Source organism: Rhamphochromis longiceps, linkage group LG14, assembly GCF_057381845.1.
Source record: "Rhamphochromis longiceps isolate RC_006_pf linkage group LG14, R_longiceps_female_GT1.1, whole genome shotgun sequence".
NCBI lineage: Eukaryota > Metazoa > Chordata > Actinopteri > Cichliformes > Cichlidae > Rhamphochromis > Rhamphochromis longiceps.
In genome coordinates, this window is record NC_140570.1 from 27,312,030 (window position 1) to 27,334,160 (window position 22,131).

Consider the following 22,131-nt stretch of genomic DNA (forward strand, 5'->3'; position numbering starts at 1 on the left):
GAATGTGACATTGCTACAAGAAGTAGGACTACGAATAAATGAGCAGGGGTGCAGCATTCCTAAATTAGCAAATTAGCAAATCTAAATATAGTTTTAGTTGAACATGAGAAAATATTTTTTGTGATGTTATGTTCTAAGTTGAAGGCATTGTATACGTTTTTGTTGATCAAATTCAAATTCAAATTCAAATTTTATTTGTCACGTACACAGTCATACACAGTACGATATGCAGTGAAATGCTTGGACAACTGCTCGTGACCTAAAGAAAACAAAAAAGGAAAAGGCTATGAATAAGATAGGAAATAAATATGAAAAATTAAAAAGGGAAATAAATATGAAAATTTAAAAAGGGTAAATTTTACTAGGAAGGAATAAAATATAAATTAAGGTTAAAAATGAAATAACTGTACAACACAAATTAGAATGAAGGGTAAATTTAACTGAGAAAGAATAAGATAAAATATATAAATTGAAGTTGAAAATAAAATAACTGTACAACAAAATACACAATACACAATATAGAACTATATAAGAATGTATGAAGAAATATAAATAAATATATACACAATAACAGCAGCTGTACAAATATTAACTGGAAATGAAGAATATAGTGTCCAGTGTTGTGCAATCCACATTATGTCTTCTGCAGTGCAAATATGCTTAAAGTGATTTAAGTGATGAAGTGAAAACAATGTCCAGAATGTCCAGTGTGTGTGTAAGAACTGTATGTGTGGGTCAGTATTGTGTGGTGGTGTGATTGAGAGACCGTATCGCCTGCGGGAAGAAGCTCCTCCTCAGTCTCTCTGTGTTGGTCTTCAGGGAGTGGAATCGCTTTCCTGACCTCAACAGAGAGAACAGTCTGTTGTTGGAATGGCTGAGGTCCTTCACGATCTTCCTGGCCTTGGTCCAGCACCGCCTGCTGTAGATTGAGTGCAGGTCAGGGAGCTCGGAGCGGATGGTGCGCTCAGCTGATCGCACAACCCTCTGTAGAGCTCGTCTGTCCTGCATGGTGCTGTTCCCAAACCAGGTTAAGATGTTTCCCGTCAGGATGCTCTCTATGGTGCACGAGTAAAAGTTCCTGAGCACCTTGGAGGGCAGTTGGAAGTCTCTCAAGCGTCTGAGGTGGTAGAGACGCTGACGGGCCTTTTTCACCACGGTGTTGATGTGACAGGACCATGACAGGTCCTGCGTGATGTGAACTCCGAGGTATTTGAAGCTGTCCACTCTCTCCACTGGGCACTCGTTGATGACAGGGGTCTGGTAGTTCCTCTCCTGCTTAGTGCTGAAGTCCACTATCAACTCCTTTGTCTTACTGACGTTTAGAAGGAGGTTGTCCTCCAGTTCTCCAGATTCCTAATCTCCTTCAGGTAGGCCGTCTCGTTGTTATCAGAGATCAGGCCCACCACGATGGTGTCGTCAGCAAACTTGATGATGGTGGTGGAGCTGGTAGTGGCCACACAGTCATATGTGTACAAAGAGTACAGCAGGGGGCTCAGAACACACCCCTGGGGGGCTCCAGTGCTGAGAGTGGTGGAGGCTGAGACATGTCCGCCCATCCTTACTGCCTGTGGTCTGCCAGTTAGGAAGTTGGAGATCCACTGACACATAGATAAGCTGAGTCCCAGATGCTCCAGCTTGGTGGTGAGTGTGGAGGGAATTATGGTGTTAAATGCAGAGCTGTAGTCTATGAAGAGCATTTTAACATAATTCCCCCTTCTAGTGTCCAAGTGAGTGAGTGATGTGTGGAGGAGATGAGAGATGACATCGTCTGTGGAACGATTTGGACGGTAAGCGAACTGTAGTGGGTCCAGTGTGTCTGGTAGTGAAGAAATGATGAAGTCTCTGACCAGGCGTTCAAAACACTTCATCACTACTGAGGTGAGGGCTACAGGGCGATAGTCATTGAGAGAAGCAGGGTGGGGTTTCTTCGGGACAGGAACAATGATGGACTCTTTGAAGCATGTGGGGATCACCGACTGAGATAAAGAGATGTTGAATATCTCAGTGAACACAGGAGCTAGCTGGTATGCGCAGTCTCTTAGGATATTAGAGATATTAGATATTAGATATTAGATATTACATTTAGATGATGAGGCTGTAAACCTGAGGGGGTAGGGCTAAATAAGTATATACTTCTGCCTACTCCTTTTCAAACAACTCCATGGAAAGATTTTATAAAATGTTGGTGAATGTATATGTTTGAAATAAAAATTAACTGAACTGAATAGTTGTAGGCTTGTACTGTATAAACTAATACTTATGACCAGGTTCAGTATTGTACTAAAGATACTTTTACATCACCTAAGTCTGTATGTACTGAACGTGTAACTGACCTTTAGCAGTGCTAAAAGAGAAATATGTGTAATGAAATTCAAATTTCCGTTTTCTTCAGCAACACAGGGTTATCACAAGGGATTGACAATAAACTAGACTGGGTTAAAAACTACCACTACATGCTACAGGAGGGCCAGAGTCGTTTCTATTTTCTGAGGTGGCTAAGGTCTTTTAACATGTGTTGGCAATGCTCAGGATGCTTTATGAGCTTGTTGTGGCCAGTGCCATGCTGTTGCATGCTGGGGCAGCAGGTTGAGGAATCGCAGATGCCAACAGACTCAGTAAACTGATCCAAAAGGCCAGTACTGTTGTGGGGATAGAGCTGGACTCCCTTAACTTGATGTCAGAGAGGCAGATGTTACCGAAGCTAAGGACTGTGACATCAGTTTCTTGATCATTAATATGCAAATGGTAATGACCACTCCCCACTAATGAGTTGGGGAATGGTTGCAATTGCAGCATTGTAAGATGGTGAAAAATGTAACCTTGGGCCTTCTCCTCAATTCAGAGATGCTCTTTCCCTTTTTGCATAAATGGCCTCCTTGACTCCTCGCTCCAACAGCGTTCTTCCCTATCCAGGATGTGAAAATTCTCATCATTAAAAGTAGCTCTTCAGTGTTGTGCCATCCGCTTAACCAGAGGATGTCTGATTTCCCCGATGTATAAATCATGGCAAATCTCCTGGCACTTAGGGGTTTTCACTTAGGTAGCAGTTGTCCTTCATCTCTCCTGTTTTGCCTGGAGCATTCTTTAGGTGCCTTCCCAGATTTGACAAATGTACAGATGGTATAATCACATTTACTCAGGGCTTGCTTGATATGATGTTCACTTGATCCAGCTGTCTTAGCTAATTATGGGCTAACCTCCGTTTTATCGAAAAAATTCTTAAAAGAGTAGTTGCAAAACAGCTAACTGATCATCTGCAGAGGGATGGTTCAAACAATATCAAACAACTTAAAAAAAAGGACTCAGAACAAGATACTGTTATCATGAAATGTGACTTTTATTTTTGTGCCTTGAAAAAAAATTGACCTTAATCAATTGCATTGAAAAATAGTAAATGTTTCAAAAATTGACATTTTGAAAATCTTAACGTAAATATTTGATTTCACTTAAAACTGAAAATCAAGTGATTTGCTGATTGTGTTGAAGGTGTATATTTTGAAACTACTGTTGCCATTTTAAGTGCAAAACCTCTAAATCCTATCCTTAGTCATGACATATTTCTTGGTGTTCTTCTCAGGCTTAAAAATTATGATGAAACACTTTGGAGCAAATATACACAGCATTAGTCCAAAGCTGGAGGCCAGAATGGCAAAAATCTCCACAACTACAGTGAATTTCCCAGGAGAACTGACATATGCTGGGATAAAGGTGATCCACACTGCACAGAATATCAACATGCTGAAGGTGATAAGCTTGGCTTCATTGAAATTGTCAGGTAATTTGCGGGCTAAAACAGCTAAAACAAAACAAAAGGCAGCAAGTAGGCCTATGTAACCGAGAACAGCCCAGAAGCCTACAGCAGAGCCTAATGCACATTCCAGGATTATTTTCTCCTTGTATGTGGTTAGATTTTTAATTGGGAATGGAGGGCTAAGTACCAACCATACAGTACATATTAAAACTTGAATAAAGGTGAAAGACACAACAGTCATTCTTTGTTGTGGAGGACCAAACCATTTCATGACATTGCTACCTGGAAGTGTAGCTTTAAAAGCCATTAAAACCACTATAGTTTTCCCAAGTACACAGGAGATACAGAGTACAAAGGTGATCCCAAATGCAGTGTGACGCAGCATGCAGGACCACTCTGATGGTGCTCCAATGAAAGTTAATGAACATAAGAAACACAGAGTCAGTGAAATGAGCAGCAGGAAGCTCAGCTCAGAGTTGTTGGCTCGGACAATTGGAGATGTCCTGTGATGAAAGAATACAGCCCCAGTCATAATGGCCAGACAGGCACCCAGAACTGAGAGTGTAGCCAGGATAATTCCTAGGAGGTCTTGAAATGAAAGAAATTCTACAGGCTTAGGGATACAAGTGTCTCTCTTTCTATTAGGCCAGAATTCCTTGTGACATGGTAAACAATCAGCCGAATCTGATTGAAATAAATACATAAATTAAAAACAAGAATTATAAGAATTGTAATATTTTAATCATTCATATTATTGTAGATATCCACCCTATCACATTTTACATGCATGGGCAAAAATTGTATTTTACCTGTAATATTATTTATCTCTCCCTCAGGACACGGTATACAGTCATAGCAGCAGATGGGTTTTCCTTTCTGCAGCACTTTACGAGTTCCTGGAGGACAACTGGCACTGCACACTGACACCGGCACCTGTCAAGACATAGAGGCTACATAATAACTGCAAATTTTTGCTATCATTATGTTAACCAAAGTCTTATTTGCCAAACTCTTGTCCTTTTACTCGTTACTTTTGTGCTACCCTCCATCCAGTTTATGCTTCTGTTAATCTGGAACTCCTGGCCTGCTGGCTGTGATGCATCATACAACCCTACAGTTACTATCTCAGTTATGCCAGTCTCACTTTTCCGCCAGTTAACCAACTCATAAATAGCCACAGGATCCCCATTAGCGTTAAATGACACATCATATCTGTTTTGGGAAAAATTTACTTTCTTCATCTGAGTCAAAACCTGTGAAATTGTAAAAGCACAAAAAGGGAGGGGAAAGAAAGAAAGAACAACAGCAAAAATTAATTCATATTTGATTTCATTCAATGTACATTAGAGATAACAAAAAACATTAACACGGACTTGTTCATTTCAACTGACCTGTTTAGACTCTAACTTGGTTAGTTTTCTACACTGAGCTGTGACATTTTTTCCATGGCACACTGCATTATGGATGGCATGTGCTATTGCATACACAGCCTTGTACACCATGTTAGTAATTCTGAGCTGAGATGTGTCAGTGTATTGGCTTTGGAGATTCTTTATATCTTCAGTTCCATTACACATATTCATGTCTCCAACAGCACCTAAAACATGAACAGATGTTTATACTATTAAAAGTCAAAACAAATTTCAGACCTCTCTTATTTGATGCATTTAACCAATCAAGTTAGCATTTATCACTGACAGTAAATCAGAACAGTTCCAATGGTGAAATTCTATGAGTAACCAAATTTGTTGAATTAAAGTTACTTTTTTTCATTTTGCAGTTGAATTCATCCTCCCAGAACTCAGTAAGCACTGCAGAGGCAGCAACTTGAGAGGGTGAGAGATTGAGTAGAAACTCTCTGAGACCTGGGATTACAGATTTCTGAATCCCAAATCCAATGGCCCCAGCACAGAAACTGAATTTTGTTAATTCTGGACTGGTTACCCATGACTCACTGCCTATCCACTGGCGAGGTGGAAAAGGCTCACGTGATAGTTCCTTCAACAGGATCCTCATGTCTCCTAAAGCTGCAAATGCCACAATAACCATAGCTGTAGACCTTGAGAGACAACATAATATATTAGAAAGATTTTCAACTATATTTATTTAAGTAAGTTATTGATAAATGGTAAATTGATGGGTTCATATATAGCACTTTTCTACTATACCTGACTAGTCAAAAATCTTTATACAACATATTATTGTGGTATTTGACAGCATAAAATATTTATCTTTAGGATAATAAATTAATTGCCACACAAGTCATTTCTGTCATGTAGAAACCTGCGGATAACATCTGCTACTCTCTGGATCCTGTTCTGTGGGTGGGACCGATAGAAGGATACGGAGTATTCCACACAGATCCCCTCTTTCTGTGCTGCTTGTAGAAAAGATGCCATGCCATTATTTCCATAATCTGAATCTGACCGGACAGCACCTATCCAAGTCCAGCCAAACTGTTTTACCAGCTTTGCTAGTGCACCAGCTTGAAACTGGTCACTGGGGATTGTCCTGAAAAAATTCGGGTACTGCTGCTTGTCAGACAGGCATGCACATGTGGCAAAGTAGCTCACCTAAAGTGATAAAACAAAACAAAAATCGAATAAATTGATTAATTAATATAGCAGGGTAACAATGTACTGCAGTGTTAAAGTCATGCACAGGCATATTTTAAAGTCAAACTTTATCCAGAAATTCATATATTTACTTGAGGAACGTTAAAAGAACTGATGACTCGTGACAAGCTGATGGATGGTGTAGACCCAGACTCACCAACAACAGCCATCACCATACCAGATTGGGAGCAGTTGTTGCCAATGTAAAACACAGGGTCCAAGCTATTTAAAAACTGAAATGCCACATGCACCGTCACAAGCACTGATGCACATGAATCATAGATCTGATACCCCAGTTTGATTCCAGGCAACAGCTCTGTGTTGTTGTTAATCTGTTCGATGGCAAAGACCATTGCACGTGAAAAGCGCAGCTCACGTGTATTAATGCTGGAGACAGATAATTATGTCACTGTTATAATTTGAATCAGGTTAAATTACAACAGAACAGAACAGAATATACAGTCTAGGAAGATTTGCAGTTTGCAGCTATTTAACATTTATTCATTGTAATTTTTTTAATCAAAGGTTACATTAGAAATTATTTTCAGCGCACAGTTATGGAAAATCAGTAGAAAATAGGCACTAATAGATCTTGAGCATAACGTTAGAGTATTTTTTTCCTCACACAGAAACAACATACTTCTCTCTCTTACTGACCTCCCTTTGCATCTTACTGGCTCGGGCATGGTGGTGTAGTTACTGTCAACTGTGTGAATGTAGGAGTGAATGGAAAAAATACCACCAATAATGTAGTCTCCATCCATTGAGAATGCAGGTGGACGAGTGCTATTCTGCAGCTTGCATTTTACAGGTGAATCCGCAGTATCAACCTGATCATCTATAAGTGTAATCTTTTGATTGAAAGGATCTAAGGACACACCCAAGGCAAGAGCTGTGGTCAGGTGAAACAAACAAAAAGTCATAATCAAACTAACAAAATGAGCTGCTATCTCCATCCCTGCTTGATGTCAGGTGTCTGTATATGGGTGTAAGTGTGTTTACACTGGTTTTTATAAGTCTTAAGACAAAAGTCTTTTGTTCTACCCCTAAAGAGGACATGCCCATTACCGAGATGCCTTTGATTAAATCTTTATGTTCTATGATCTATGCATAAATAATTTCTACTGGTCATATCCAGTGTTGGGTAAGTTTCTTTAAATTAGTAACTTAGTTACATTACTAGTTACTTCTATCAAAAGTAACTCAGTTACTTCAAGTTACTTGTTACTTTCAGAGTAACTAGTTACTAGGGAAAGTAACTTTGGTTTTACTCAGAATTCTCTTGTTAATGTGTTGCTTCCGTAACTGGATACCCAGCAAGATTGCCAGTCTTCTAGTTTGCTTACTTGCCACAAGTGCACTGTGCCACCTACCAATAGAAAGGAAAAAATAATGTGCACATTTCCACGAGAGAAATCCCACACCTGATTCTATCCTAGCCTGCTTTTTACATCCAACACAAAAACTGCAGTCGTGGTGCTTTCGATTGTACTCAGAACTCGGAAATTCTGCCTTCTGAATAGGAAGATGTAGGTAACACCAGACTGCAGATGAGCTGCATACAGAGCTGGACTGGGACAAAAAAAATCATCCCGGGCATTTTGACTAGACCATTATAGGGAAAATCATAAAGCCTTTGAATGAAAATAAACACTGTGATGTACAGTGATGTGACAGTGATGTACACTGTTCTGATGGTATATATGTATCAATCTATCAATTGTTTGTTGTAAGACTCGGATAATTATTTTTTTAAAAGTGAGACATTTTAAATGAGAATAAGAAAGTATTTCCTTGTGCCCCCCTTTCCCTTTTAATTCCGTACATGGACCCCTGGCAACACTTTGCTAGACCCACCCCTGCACAGTTACCAGCTGTCAGTTACTTAGAAAAGGATCCTGGTGTTATTTGGAATAACTTCCGGCTTGAGTGAACGCTGGCGCGTCTGGCTGCCGCTACTCACCGGTTCATTTTTCGATTATTTGGATTTATTTGGATTAATTGGATTATTTGGATTCAGATTTGAATGAACAGGGACATTCACACTCAGGACCAGATCGATCTCTGCCTGGGATTGAATTGCAACGCTTGTCCTCAACTTCTGTTATTTCAGCTGAATGTGTTCTCACGTCTTCTTCTCAGTGAGCGGCACTAGCTTAACTGTTTGAGCTATTTTAGCCTACCTGTTCGTTGCTCCGGCCGGCTCGGCTCCTTTTCCTCCACACAATCGAAGATGCGGACCAAGATGTTCCTGAGCTGGTCGGCACTATTTTGGATTCTCCTGACGCTCGTCTACCATCCTACGGCTGGACTGCTCTGCTATACAGCCGCTGAGCTCCTGCGCCTTCGCGGGCAGCTATCGCTCCCGTCGCCGGCAGAGCTTCACTACCACCCGGGCATCACTTTCCAGCCTCGCCAGAGATACATCCATCGCGGGTCCCGCAGGATTTTCCATAACTCCAATGGAACTAAATCGTTCTGGTCTGCTACTCGCCGCCCTCGCAGGAACCCTGATCGGGCTGTCAACCATCGATCTCTAACCCACCTGCCCAGGGCGCCCACCGCGATTAGCAAAAAAGAAGATACTCCACTCAACTTCGGTCTTCTAAACATTCGTTCATTGACAAGTAAGGGACCTCTCATCCAAGACCTCCTATCTGACCGTAAGTTTGACTTTTTCTGCTTAACTGAAACCTGGCAACAACCTGATGACTTTTCTCAGCTAAACGAATCTGCTCCTCTGGGGTTTGTTTACTTTTCTAAACCCCGCTGCTCAGGTCGTGGGGGTGGTCTCGCGATCCTTTTTCGCCAGCACTTGAAAGTCCTGCCGGTTAATGTTGATACCTTTAGTTCTCTAGAGGTCCTTGCATGTGAGCTGACTGGACCCATTCCCACTATCATAGCTACTGTATACCGCCCCCCCAAACCTAACCCTGTCTTTCTCAGTGACTTTGCTAATTTACTAACCCATCTTTCATCTCTCTCCCCAAATGTGATCTTGGTGGGAGATTTCAACATTCACATGGACAATAATGACCTTCTGCTCACCAGAGACTTTTCCTCCTGTCTCGAAGGCTCTGAATTTAAACAATTTATCGACTTCCCCACTCACTCTAAAGGACACACCCTGGACTTGGTCTGCTGTTCTGGTCTTACTCCCTCGAATCTTTCTGCTACTGAAATCCCCATAACTGACCACTTCCTCCTTTCATTTAACCTCACTCTCTGCTGCTCTTCTACCAAGCCAACCCGTCTCATCTCGTTCCGCAACATCAAGAACATTGATATGGACATTCTCACTACCAGTTTGGACAATGTTCAGATTCCGGACTTCTATTCTACTCCTGATGATTTGTTGTTATATTATAATAATTGTCTACGCACTGTCCTTGATTCTCTGGCTCCTGTAAAAACCCACTCTGTTTCCTTCACTCGCTCTGCTCCCCGGTTTACCTCTGACCTTCGAGCTCTGAAGGCCAAAGCTCGGCAGCTAGAGCGTAAATATAAGAAATCTGGTTTAACTGTTGATTCAGAAATCTATAAATACCATGTACTTCAGTATAAAGACTCCATTAACAAGGCCAAACAAAGCTTCTACTCTGGTATTATCAGTTCTTATGAGGGTAATGCTAGGACTCTGTTTTCAGTTTTCAACAAACTAATTCAACCCCCCAACGCTTTACCACCGCACTTCTATTCCTCTGAAACATGCAACTCCTTGATGCTGTTCTGGACTACGAAAATCGATAACATCCACCAGCAACTCAGATCAAATGTTGTGTCTACGCCCTCTCCAGAACCTTTTCTCCTTTTTGAGCCGTTTTCCACTTTTCATCTTCCCGATTTATCTGATATTTCCGAGTTAATATGTAAATCAAAACCTGCCACATGTCATCTTGACCCCATGCCCACGGGGCTTGTGAAATCCTGCCTCTCTTCTTTACTCCCACTCATCTGTGCTATCATTCACTCTTCTCTCACCACCGGTATCGTTCCCTCCTTATTGAAGACTGCTCTAGTCACTCCTATACTGAAAAAACCTTCTTTAGATCCTAACAACTTTAACAACCTCCGTCCGATTTCCAATCTACCCTTCATTTCTAAGATACTCGAAAAAGTGGTTGCAGCTCAACTACATTTACACCTGGTTAATAATAACATCTATGAGAGATTTCAATCTGGTTTTCGCTCATGTCACAGTACCGAAACTGCTCTACTTAAAGTCACTAACGATCTCTTAATCGGAGCTGACTCTGGTCTTCTCACCATTCTCGTCCTTTTAGATCTGAGCTCAGCCTTTGACACCATTTCTCACTCTGTCCTTCTAAGCAGACTTTCCTCTCTCGGCATCTCTGACACACCCCTCGCCTGGTTTCAATCATATCTCCTCGACCGTTCCCAGTTTATTCAACTAAGATCATTCCGCTCTCGTCTATTCCCTGTCACCTCTGGTGTACCCCAAGGCTCAGTTTTAGGCCCTCTTCTCTTTATAATATACATCCTCCCTCTAGGTACCATCTTCCGCAAATTTGATCTTCAGTTTCACTGTTTTGCTGATGACACCCAGTTATATCTCTCTTGCAAACCTGATTCCTCCCTCCCACCTTCTTCCCTTACAGAATGTCTATCCGAGTTAAAATCCTGGTTTACCTCTAATTTTCTAAAGCTCAATGAGGATAAAACTGAGATCCTCCTTATTGGCACCAAATCCAACCTTTTGAAGGCAAACCATTTCTCACTCACCATTGATAACTCCACGTTCTCCCTTCTCCTCAGGTTAAGAGCCTTGGTGTCATCCTAGACAGTACACTTTCTTATAAATCACACGTCAATAACCTCACCCGTTCTGCCTACTTCCATCTACGTAACATTAACAGATTGCTTCCTTCTCTTTCCACCCAGTCTACGTCCATTCTTGTACATAGTCTTGTTACCTCCCGTATTGACTACTGCAATTCTCTTCTGCATGGTCTCCCCCAAAAATCCCTCCATAAGCTTCAACTGGTTCAGAACTCTGCTGCTCGCATTATCACCAGAACCCCCTCCTACCAGCACATCACCCCTGTTCTTCAGGAACTTCACTGGCTCCCTGTGAAATTCCGGATAATTTTCAAACTTCTTCTGCTCACCTTCAAGGCCCTTCATAACCTCGCTCCTTCTTACCTTTCTGACCTGTTAACCACCACTTGTTCTGCCCGTTCACTTCGTTCTTCTTCTTCTGTCCAGCTTACTGTACCTTCCTTCCGCCTCACCACCATGGGAAGCAGAGCTTTCAGCTGCTCTGCTCCCAGGCTGTGGAATTCTCTGCCCCCTGAAATAAGAAATATTGGTTCTCTCCCCCAGTTTAAATCCCAACTCAAAACTCATCTGTTCAAATCTGCATATTCACTGTGAATACACTGTTTGTTCATTTTATCTTGTGCTTTATTTTATTGTTCTTATTCTGCCATTGTTTTACTAATTGTTTTATCCTATTGTAAAGTGTCCTTGGGTGACTTGAAAGGCGCTCATAAATAAAATTTATTATTATTATTATTATTATTATTTGTCTCTCAGAAACAGTTCATAACTTCTCTTTAACTCATTCATGTCACCTAAAAGGTAAACCTCTTTCTCCATCACAGCTCTGATGATTCAGTAAGGACATCTCCTGGTTTCATCTTCATGTTTCCCACTCACCACATATTCAAACCGATATCATGACCAGCAGGTTTACAGCTGTGGCTCCAGCAAACATCAGCTGATACTAGAAATTAATATTAAATAAATTCTAACAACAGCTGATCAAGCTTAAACGTGCTGCTGTTATTTACCGCAACATCCGCTGGTTTCCTCTTTCTGGCGCAAAGTGGGCGATAAATAAACAAGAGAGAAAAGCCGATCAGCTGATCATTGATCAGTTTCATGATTAAAGTAGAAACAGGAGAGGGAGGGGAGAGAATGAGAGAAGAAGAGGCAGCTGTGCAGCAAAGACACAGAATAACTCCAGCTTTGTGTCTTTTTTATTGTAGCTGAAGTCCGGGACAAACTGTGTTCCTTTTCACCTCAATACGAAACGCGCAATATTTTCTCTGAATACGAGACGATTCCGTTTTTTACAGAACGGTTGGCAACTCTAATAATTAACTCTATGAACAAAATAAAGTTCATTTCTTTGTTTGTAATATGCAAAAAAAAACATGTTTTAAATTCTCGATGATACAATATACATTTAATATTAATTTAATGTGATCCTGGCTATAGTCTCAGTTCTGGTTATAGTAAAGTGAACAAAACCATGTCCCCCATCAAACCTCCAAATATGTTAGTATGTCTGTGAAGGTTCTCTGTCCAGGTCATTGTAGTCTAGGAGCTTGGAAAGAAAAGCGTCTGGACTTCTTTAAGTTGCTTTAAGACATTTCACTTCTCATCCAAGAAGCTTCTTCAGGTCTAAGGGGACGTGCCCTATGGGAGTGTCCCCAAAGATGGACATGAACCCCATGTTGATCCTCTACATAATCACACGAGCCAAGGTGTGAAAATGGGTGTGGATCACAATCAGCCAAGGTTTCGGGTGAACCCACTGTGAAACCTAGCCCCACCCTACCATGTGATTTCCTGATGTCCAAAGGACGTTAAGGCGTCTGGGAGGGAATCTCGAAAATGGATTAAAGATGGCAAACAGTGCATGCCGTAAACCACTGCCTCTGTTCAAAGATAGTCGTTTACAGTAGACATAGATGGCTTCTTTCACTCCTCTTTCAAACCATCTGTCTTCTCTGTCCAAAATGTGAAGATTGGCATCCTCGAAAGAGTGACCTTTGTCTTTAAGATGCAGATGACATCCCAGTCTTGTCCTGTTGACGTGGCTCTTCTATGTTGTGCCATGCATTTAATGTAGAGGGCTGAGCATTCCTTGCTACACTGTACAACATATGCTCCGTTGCTAAGTTTGTGTTTAGGACTTCTGTCTTCTCAAGCTTCTTGTGCTGCTTCTTCCTGATGTTGCTACACAGCAAATTCAAAAGTGTTAAATGTTTTGGTGTTAATAGTCTTCTTGCAAAAGTAGAGTTAATTTTACTCTAAGCAGAGTCACATTCTTTTAATGTAACTCTGAGGTGTAAAATGATAGTAATTAAAATAGAGTGTTAAAAATGAGTGCTTCTATGTCAAATCTGGAGGTGTTACAATGGAAACATTAACTCTTGACCTCTTAACTCTGAACTCCTACAGGGGCTATGACACCAACAGAGTAAATTCACAGACTCCGGCCCCAGCACGGCTCCAATCGAAGCTGAAGTGAAGCCGTTTCAGAACATTTTGCTCTACATATTTGAGTTGTTTGCCATGCTTGGTAAGTCATTTTTTCAAAGATTGTTTCAATTATTATTATGAGCTTTTACTTCTGTGGCTCTTTGGAGTTGAGACAAAGCTGTGTGAAAGGCATTAGCCATGTTGCTCGCTGATAGCATAATATTCTGTTTTAGCTAGCTGAAAGGTATTGTTTGCGGGCAAATACCACAGCCTTGAAAAAAAGCTTGCATGTGAATTTTCAGTCAAACTTTTGGTCAAATACACCTAAAACAATGTGTAGAATGTGAAATGTTGGTATAATGGTGCTACTTGAAGCCTGAAAATGATCTCCCATAAAAAAAAAAAACACGAGCAAACAGCAGTAGCAGGCGTCCTGACTGGGTTCTACGTTAGCATAGATCCCTCCAGAGTTTTGTGCACACGGTTTAGGTAAAAATTAAAAAGGTTGAGGTTTTACATTTAGTTCAGTATTACCTGTTGCCTGTGTCTTTGTCTTTTGGGAAAATACTTTACACAAGTAATGGCTCAAAAAGGATTCCTTTTTTTTTTTACTGTGCTGCAATTGTTTACTGGATTATTTGTGCCATTAATTAGTGTCAACTAATTTTTATTCAATCTCCGCACAGGATATGCTTGTGAAGATGGAATATGGGGGAGAGCAGAAGTGCGTTGAAGTTCCACAAAGGGATGAATGAAGGACATGCATATTGTATTGAAGAAATAAGTGATGAGAATGCTGTTATTTGCATTTACCATGTCAGACCTTTTGATAAACAAAATTCTAATGAAAGTGAGAACATGTACACTGTTACATCTTTCAGAAAATGTTTTGAAATTGTGGTGCACAGTTCAGAATAAATGTTTTTCAAAAACCATTGCATCTTTTTAGTAAATGTTTATTTCCAAAAGAAATTTCTAGAAGTTCAGAACAGTAAAATTCCCGCTTTTTAGAATGAATTAGAAGATAACTCTTACGTAGTTAAACTAAAATACTCTTTGAGAGTTAATATATAAACTCTTAACACCAAGTGTTAAATTATCAACTCCAGACAGATTTGGTGTTTAACACTAAATCAGAGTTAACGTACCAACTCTCCAAAAAGAGTTAAATTAACACTCTCTGGTGTGGACCCATATAGACACTTTAATAGTGTTGAAATCAAATCCGACAGTGTTAATTTGGACATGCTGGATTTGCTGTGTATCATTCAGAACTGGTACATCTATCACTACGACCGTTTTCTTCTGTTTGTATACCACCTCTACGTCCAGTTGCTTAGTCACCACCATTTTGTTCATCTGTATCTGGAAGTCCCACAGGACTTCTTACAGGACCCTTAGCATTGTCATTTTCCACCACCCTAGGGGGTGTCTTGCTTGGTAGTTTCCAAGTCCATACCTGGACAAGCAAGCTGTCCATACCTGGACAGCTTGCTGTACTTCTTAGGCACCTTCTTTGTCGCACCTTTCTGCAGCTCCAATAGCTGGCTAACCTCTCTCCATGCTACCTTGATCTTAGACTCTAATCTCCTTCTCCATTGAGGGTACTGCTCCTTGTAGCTGTTCAACTTATAACTCATTGATCACTGCTGCCGTGACGTAATGGTAATGGTGACGGTAGGTATTGTCCGTAGTGCTGCATTCAAATGAGACACGCCCATAAGATCTTGTGGGATTTCAAGATACAGACATTAACCCTTTAAGACCTACCATAGAACCAAGTCCGCCAGAGCTTACTTTATATTTTTACATGCTGTGGAGCCATTTTTGGGAGCATTTCAAGTTGCTATACAACCATTATAGCCCAAATTTTAATAATATGTATGCATTAAGTCCATAGTAACTACATAAATTGCAAAAAAGTGCAATAAACTACAAAAAATTTGAAAATCGTCTTTGTTTTTTTCTACATATGTTTCTACTTACAGAAATTTAAGAGGTTTATCCCTCAAAACTTTAAATACAAAAAAGTTGCAAAAAACAGTTTACAACAACAGGAAATTTATTTTGAGTGTCTTTATAGTTTTATTTTTGAGATACACCAATTTTTATATACTGCAGAAAAAACAATCCTATAATGTAAATTTGCAGAGAAAACAGCATCGGCATAAAAATAAACTATTTAGAGCAGTGCAATTTGAGTTCTAAGCATCCCAGAAACTATTCAGAAAAGCATAAAATCAAACATGACTTTTAAAAACACCAGTAAAGGCTTATAAGGCCTACAAGTAAAAAACGACATTTTCCACAAAAATGACGTCACCTCCGGTTTCAGGGAGGTAATGGCGGACATGCGATAGTTCACACTGATGTCTATTTCAATGTAGGAAGTGTTCCGAACAGCTGATTGGATCAGCAAAGTGTGTTTCTGGAATATTATGTTTTTGTTCCTGCAAGAGCTTTTTATGCAATTTTTGCAAAGCTTTATGTGGAAGGAAACCATGAACTAGGACAAGCTGATGGCATAAGATGTAAGTACAACTCATTTGGTTTCATATGCAAAAAAAATTATTGCACTAGCTTATGTGGTTCCGGTTCTACCAGGATTTAAAAATAGTTCCGCAAAACAGAGCGTGCCGCTCCAACCGGCTTTAAAGGGTTAATGCATGAAGGAGCATTTCCACAGGTCCTTCCACCCTGCAGCTGTCAGACTGTACAATCAAAACTGCTCCCAACAAACATGTTTACATCAGCGCTGTACTTTGCACTAATCAATCGAACAACTACAACTGTTAGAACTTGCAAATTACTTTTCTCAGTTTATATATACTAACTTATTGGAAGTGAAATGTCTACTTTTTAACGCACAGGGACAATACACAATCTGTACTTTTCTAATTATTCTTAACTATTTAAACATCTTTCAGTATCCTACTCTGTTTGCACACTACAACCTGGGTTTACCACTTATCTGTACTTTAATTTTAATAACTGTACAGTACTGTTTTGGTAACTATTGTCCATGATGTAAATATGTTTACTTTGTGTGTTTTCGTTCTATGTTCTGTGTCCTATTCTGTTTCTAGATGTGGTTTTTTGTGATGTTACAACCAAACTTCCCCCGTTGGACAAGGACTATTCTATTCTATTCTATTCTATTCTATACTAAATTATTAGTATAATAATTTATACTAATAAATAATTTCTTAATTATAAAATAATTAAGAAATCTAAAACAAGTATTATTTGACATAAAACAATTTCCCTGTTTTTGTTAAAAATGTCCCTTTTTTTGTTCACATTTCAATTAAATTCCTGTCATATTTCATTGAATGCAAACAAAGAAACAAACCAAAAACAATGAAACAAACAAACAAAAGCAAACAAACAGTGATGGGTCAGTATTTGCTATATAATGGTACTACAAAATGTTTCTGTTGTTTGACACACAGCACAGATAAACAGTAACAAAGATTTCATGTTTATATGAAATACTTTGAAATAAACCAACCCTTTTCTGTATCTATACAGCAGAGGACTGAACTGTACTTCGACCTTACCACAGTGACAAATTCAAACGCAGTCTAACTTTCGATCACTTTTCCTCATTTATGTTTAAATGACATATGTACACCTACCACTGTGGTTAAGTAGCCTTAGAAACAAATAACTTCAACATATACATGCATTTTGGGTTTGTGCATGACCAATGTACTCCAGCACTTAAACAAACATAGCTATACCTCTGCCTCTGGAACTCACTATATTTTAAACCCTGGTTAATACCCTAACTATATGCTGTGCTTGAGTGAACACTGATTTAGAGATTGGTTTAATGCCATGGCAGTCTTTTGTTTTGTAAATGTTGCTATGCAATTTTCTGGTAGGTGAATTTGTGGTAGGTACTGCTTTGCTTTGGGAAGCTACAGCCGTGCGCTTGCTTGTGCAACATTTAGATGTGTGGTAAATTTCAAAGTAGCATCCACATGCAAACACAGGGTTTCCCAGTGGCAACCAATGAATTCATTTTAATTAAATTCCAAGCATAAACATATAACATGGCAAACTTTACTCATTTCAAATTACATTTATGCTGGTAATTTTTCCCTTAGCTTTTGATACAAATGGAAATATTGTAAGCAATGGTATCTAACCACTGAGAAAAAACTCTGGACAAAATCATGTTTACATGGGATCATGAATTTATTTAGATTCTTAACTTTGGAATAATTATTTTTACATTAAGAAATACAGGTATAAATAATGTATAATTGAATAACATTATATGTATATTAAGAAATTATTCACAGAAAGAATTATAATTATTTAATTTAAATAACAACTAAAACTAAAGAATTTTATTATGTACTATTATGTAAACTGTGAAATGTCTGCTTGCAATAGTAACCATTTTTGAAACAAGGATATACTATGATTGGTTTTTGTTCATCAAATTTTTCTTGGTGTTCTTCTCAGGCTTAAACAAAATGATAAAACACTTGGGAGCAAATATACACATTATTAGTCCAAAGCTAGAGGCCAGAATGGCAAAAATCTCCACAACTACAGTGAATTTCCCAGGAGAGCTGACATATGCTGGGATAAAGGTGATCCACACTGCACAGAATATCAGCATGCTGAAAGTGATGAATTTGGCTTCATTGAAATTATCAGGTAATTTGCGGGCTAAGACAGCTAAAACAAAACAAAAGGAGGCAAGTAGGCCTATGTAGCCGAGAACAGCCCAGAAGCCAACAGGGGAGCCTAAATCGCATTCCAGTATGATTTTCTCCTTGTATGTGGTTAGATTTTTAATTGGGAATGGAGGGCTAAGTACCAACCAAATAGTACATATTAAAACTTGAATAAAGGTGAAAGACACAACAGTCATTCTTTGTTGTGGAGGACCAAACCATTTCATCACATTGCTACCTGGAAGTGTAGCTTTAAAAGCCATTAAAACCACTATAGTTTTCCCAAGTACGCAGGAGATACAGAGTACAAAGGTGATGCCAAACGCAGTGTGACGCAGCATGCAGGACCAATCAGATGGTGCTCCAATGAAAGTTAATGAACATAAGAAACACAGAGTCAGTGAGATGAGCAGCAGGAAGCTCAGCTCAGAGTTGTTGGCCCTGACAATTGGAGATGTCCTGTGATAAAAGAATACAGCCCCAGTTATGATGGCCAGACAAGCACCAAGAACTGAAAATGTAGCCAGGATAATTCCTAGGATGTCTTGAAATGAAAGAAATTCTACAGGCTTAGGGATACAAGTGTCTCTCTTTGCATTAGGCCAGAACTCTTTGTGACATGGTAAACAATCAGAAGAATCTAAATGGAAAGAATAAAGAAAATCAGAGAGGGCTTCTTGCAAAATATTCAGTGTTACAGACATTTGCCATAAAGGCATTTTAGGAAATATGGAAATAATTATTTTCTACCTGTAGTATTACTAATCTCGCCCTCAGGACATGGTATACAATCATAGCAGCAGATGGGTTTTCCTTTCTGCAGCATTTTACGAGTTCCTGGAGGACAACTGGCACTGCACACTGACACCGGCACCTGTAAAAGACATAAAAACAGCAGAATAGATGTAATTATTACAGAGCTGTAATAATTCCCTTCTTTAAAGTTTCATTCAGATTGTCATTACTTTTGTGGTACCCTCCATCCAGGTTATGTTTCTATTGATCCGGAACTCTTGGCCCACTGGCAGTGATGCATCGTACAGCCCTACAGATACCATTTTAACATCTCCACTTTTACTTTTTTGCCAGTTAACCAGCTCATAAATTGCAACAGGATCCCCATTATCATTAAATGACATGTCATTCCCGTTTTGAGAAAAATGCACTGTTTTCAGCTGATTTAAAACCTGAAAGGATCAGTTAAGACAGGATGAGAGGGGAGAGGGAAAAAAGAAAACAATACTCTGTAATAATTTTTACTTTTACTATTAATAATTAATTTACATTAGCATTTTACTATGGGTAATGAAGTCACCGGAACTGATTTTTGACTGACCTGTTTGGACTCTAACCTGGTCAGTTTGTCACACTGAGATGTGACGTTTTTTCTCTGACACACTGCATTATGAATGGCATGTGCTATTGCATACACGGCCTTGTACACCATGTTAGTAATTCTAAGCTGAGACGTGTCAGTATATGGGCTTTGGAGATTCAGTATGTCTTCTTTTCCATCACACACGTTATTCTTTGTAGCAGCAGCACCTACAGATACAGAAAGACAGGGCAGATGATTTCACCATTGAATGAAAAATATTAGATGCCTTCTCTCTGATACATTTAACCAATTATCTTAACATTCACAATCAGATTTGACAAAGGGTTAAAAAAAACATTGGAACTAAAATACTTGAACTTGACCTAAAAGTCTTTATATCAAGTGAGATTATTTTCACTGATGCATCCTTTTTCAAATTCATATTTCATTATTTTGTGGAAATGGATTTGCTCATGAAGCAGCAGCAGACTTTATAACACCATGAGTTTGTCAGAGTAATTTTAAAACTAAGAACACTTTATTACTTTTTTTCAGTGTGCAGTTGAATGCATCCTCCCAGAACTCTGTAAGCAATGCAGATGCTGCTACTTGAGAAGGAGACAGATTTAGCAGGAAATCTCTGAGACCTGGGATTAAAGACTTCTGAATCCCAAATCCAATGGCCCCAGCACAGAAACTGTACCTCATTAATTCTGGGCTGGTTACCCATGCCTCACTGCCTATCCACTGGCGCGGTGGGGAAGGATTACGTGAAAACTCCTCCAACAGGATTGCCATATCCCCTATAGCTGCAAATGCCACAATAACCATAGCTGTAGACCTTGAGAGACAACATAACACATTAGAAGCTTTTTTGTTTTTAACTGTGTAAAATGCAAAGTATCAATCTCAATAACTTACTGTGGAATATGTCACCACAAAACATTTATTTATAAGAATGTAAACTAATCTCCACACAGTTAATATTAATGTGGAAACCTGCGAATAACATCTGCTACTCTCTGGATCCTGCTATGTGGGTGAGTCCGATAGAAAGATACAGAGTATTCCACACAGATCCCCTCTTTCTGTGCTGCTTCTAGAAAAGATGCCATCCCATTATTTCCATAATCCGAATCTGATCGAACAGCACCTATCCAAGTCCAGCCAAAGTGTTTTACCATCTTGGCTAGTGCACCAGCTTGGAACTTATCACTGGGAATTGTTCTGAAAAAATTCGGGTACTGCTGCTTGTCAGACAAGCATGCACATGTGGCAAAGTGGCTAACCTAAAGCAAAAGAGGAAACAAAACTCTTTCAATGACAGCACAATCAAAAATAATTCACATCCATATTTCCAATCTAAAGTTTCCAGAAATTCAAATATTTACCTGAGGAACCTTAAAGGAACTGATGACTCGTGACAAGCTGATGGATGGTGTAGACCCAGACTCACCAACAACAGCCATCACCATACCAGATTGGGAGCAGTTATTGCCAATGTAAAACACAGGGTCCAAGCTATTCAAAAACTGAAATGCCACATGCACCGCCACAAGCACAGATGCACATGAATCATAGATCTGATACCCGAGTTTGATTCCAGGTAGCAGGTCTGTGCTGTTGTTAATCTGTTCAATGGCAAAGATCATTGCACGTGAGAATCGCAGCTCTCGAGATTCCATGCTGGAGACACACAATTATGTTACTGTTAGAATTTAGCCTACAAAAACTTAGATCAGGTTAAATTTCAAGAAATCACCCTAACAAACAGGCTTTTTTGGACTATGGTCAGATGATCACTGTAATATATCTTTTGATTAAAGGCATGACAGGGTAACCCTGAGCCATTTATTATGAGAAACTAATGTAAAATACAAAGAGGAAGTCAAATTATTTTTTATATAAAAATATTAAGTAACACATTTATAAAGCAATTGCTTAACACACTATATAATTTCAGTTTTTAAAACAATAAGCAGAATGTCTATGGATTACTCAGTATTTTTACATATACTAAAATAAAAGCAAAGAATTTTCAGCCCAGTACAAAAGCAATGCAGCATCCTTTTAGCACCAATTTCTCTCTCTTACTGACCTCCCACTGCATCTTACTGGCTCAGGCATGGTGGTGTAGTTATTGTTAACTGTGTGCACATAGTTGTGAATAGAAAAAATACCACCAATAGTGAAGTCTCCATCCATTGAGAATACAGGTAGACGAGTGCTACCCTGCGGCTTACAATTCACAGATGAAACCACAGTACCAGCTAGAGCCCCTGTAAGTGGAGTCCTCTGATACAAATCATTTAGAGAAACACCCAAGGCAGCAGCTGAGTTCAGGTGAAACAAACATACAGCCAATACCAGACCAATGAAAGCCACCGCTTTCTCCATCCCTGCTTGATGTCAGGTGTTTCTATATAGCAAGCTTGTGTTCTCACTCATTTTTATAGCTTATCACACCCACTAGTTTTGGTATAACTTTTCAAAAGATCACGCCCTTACCTAGTAGCCTTT

At 39.4% G+C, this 22,131-nt stretch overlaps 2 protein-coding genes and 1 long non-coding RNA gene across 3 annotated transcripts; 1 reads left to right on the top strand and 2 right to left on the bottom strand.

Moving 5' to 3' along the window:
- Window positions 1-3,530: 3,530 nt before the first annotated feature.
- On the bottom strand, window positions 3,531-7,052 carry LOC146654246 (extracellular calcium-sensing receptor-like). Its single transcript, XM_085380550.1, has 8 exons — window positions 7,024-7,052; window positions 6,459-6,753; window positions 6,035-6,324; window positions 5,515-5,810; window positions 5,143-5,348; window positions 4,783-5,004; window positions 4,561-4,684; window positions 3,531-4,435 (listed from the first exon to the last, which is right to left on the bottom strand). Exons 1-8 carry the CDS (start codon window positions 7,050-7,052, stop codon window positions 3,531-3,533), a joined length of 2,367 nt encoding a protein of 788 aa, XP_085236676.1.
- A 6,521-nt stretch (window positions 7,053-13,573) lies between these two features.
- On the top strand, window positions 13,574-14,534 carry LOC146654247 (uncharacterized). Its single transcript, XR_014907170.1, has 2 exons — window positions 13,574-13,699; window positions 14,286-14,534. It is a non-coding gene; the product is annotated as an uncharacterized LOC146654247 (long non-coding RNA).
- A 3,494-nt stretch (window positions 14,535-18,028) lies between these two features.
- On the bottom strand, window positions 18,029-21,738 carry LOC146654248 (extracellular calcium-sensing receptor-like). Its single transcript, XM_085380551.1, has 8 exons — window positions 21,710-21,738; window positions 21,003-21,297; window positions 20,611-20,900; window positions 20,157-20,452; window positions 19,630-19,838; window positions 19,259-19,480; window positions 19,044-19,167; window positions 18,029-18,933 (listed from the first exon to the last, which is right to left on the bottom strand). The coding sequence occupies exons 1-8, from the start codon at window positions 21,736-21,738 to the stop codon at window positions 18,029-18,031; spliced, it is 2,370 nt and encodes a 789-aa protein (XP_085236677.1).
- Between the last annotated feature and the right edge of the window lie 393 nt (window positions 21,739-22,131).

What these genes read in the sequence shown, in the direction of transcription:
- LOC146654246 (XM_085380550.1), bottom strand. Translation starts at nt 7,052, where the DNA reads ATGCCCGAGCCAGTAAGATGCAAAGGGAG. An exon ending in CCAGTAAGATGCAAAGGGAG is followed by an intron (nt 6,754 to 7,023) that starts GTCAGTAAGAGA and finishes ATCTGTCTCCAG; the next exon opens with CATTAATACACGTGAGCTGC. An exon ending in GTTCTTTTAACGTTCCTCAA is followed by an intron (nt 6,325 to 6,458) that starts GTAAATATATGA and finishes TTATCACTTTAG; the next exon opens with GTGAGCTACTTTGCCACATG.
- LOC146654248 (XM_085380551.1), bottom strand. Translation starts at nt 21,738, where the DNA reads ATGCCTGAGCCAGTAAGATGCAGTGGGAG. An exon ending in CCAGTAAGATGCAGTGGGAG is followed by an intron (nt 21,298 to 21,709) that starts GTCAGTAAGAGA and finishes GTGTGTCTCCAG; the next exon opens with CATGGAATCTCGAGAGCTGC. An exon ending in CGAGATTAGTAATACTACAG is followed by an intron (nt 18,934 to 19,043) that starts GTAGAAAATAAT and finishes CTTTCCATTTAG; the next exon opens with ATTCTTCTGATTGTTTACCA.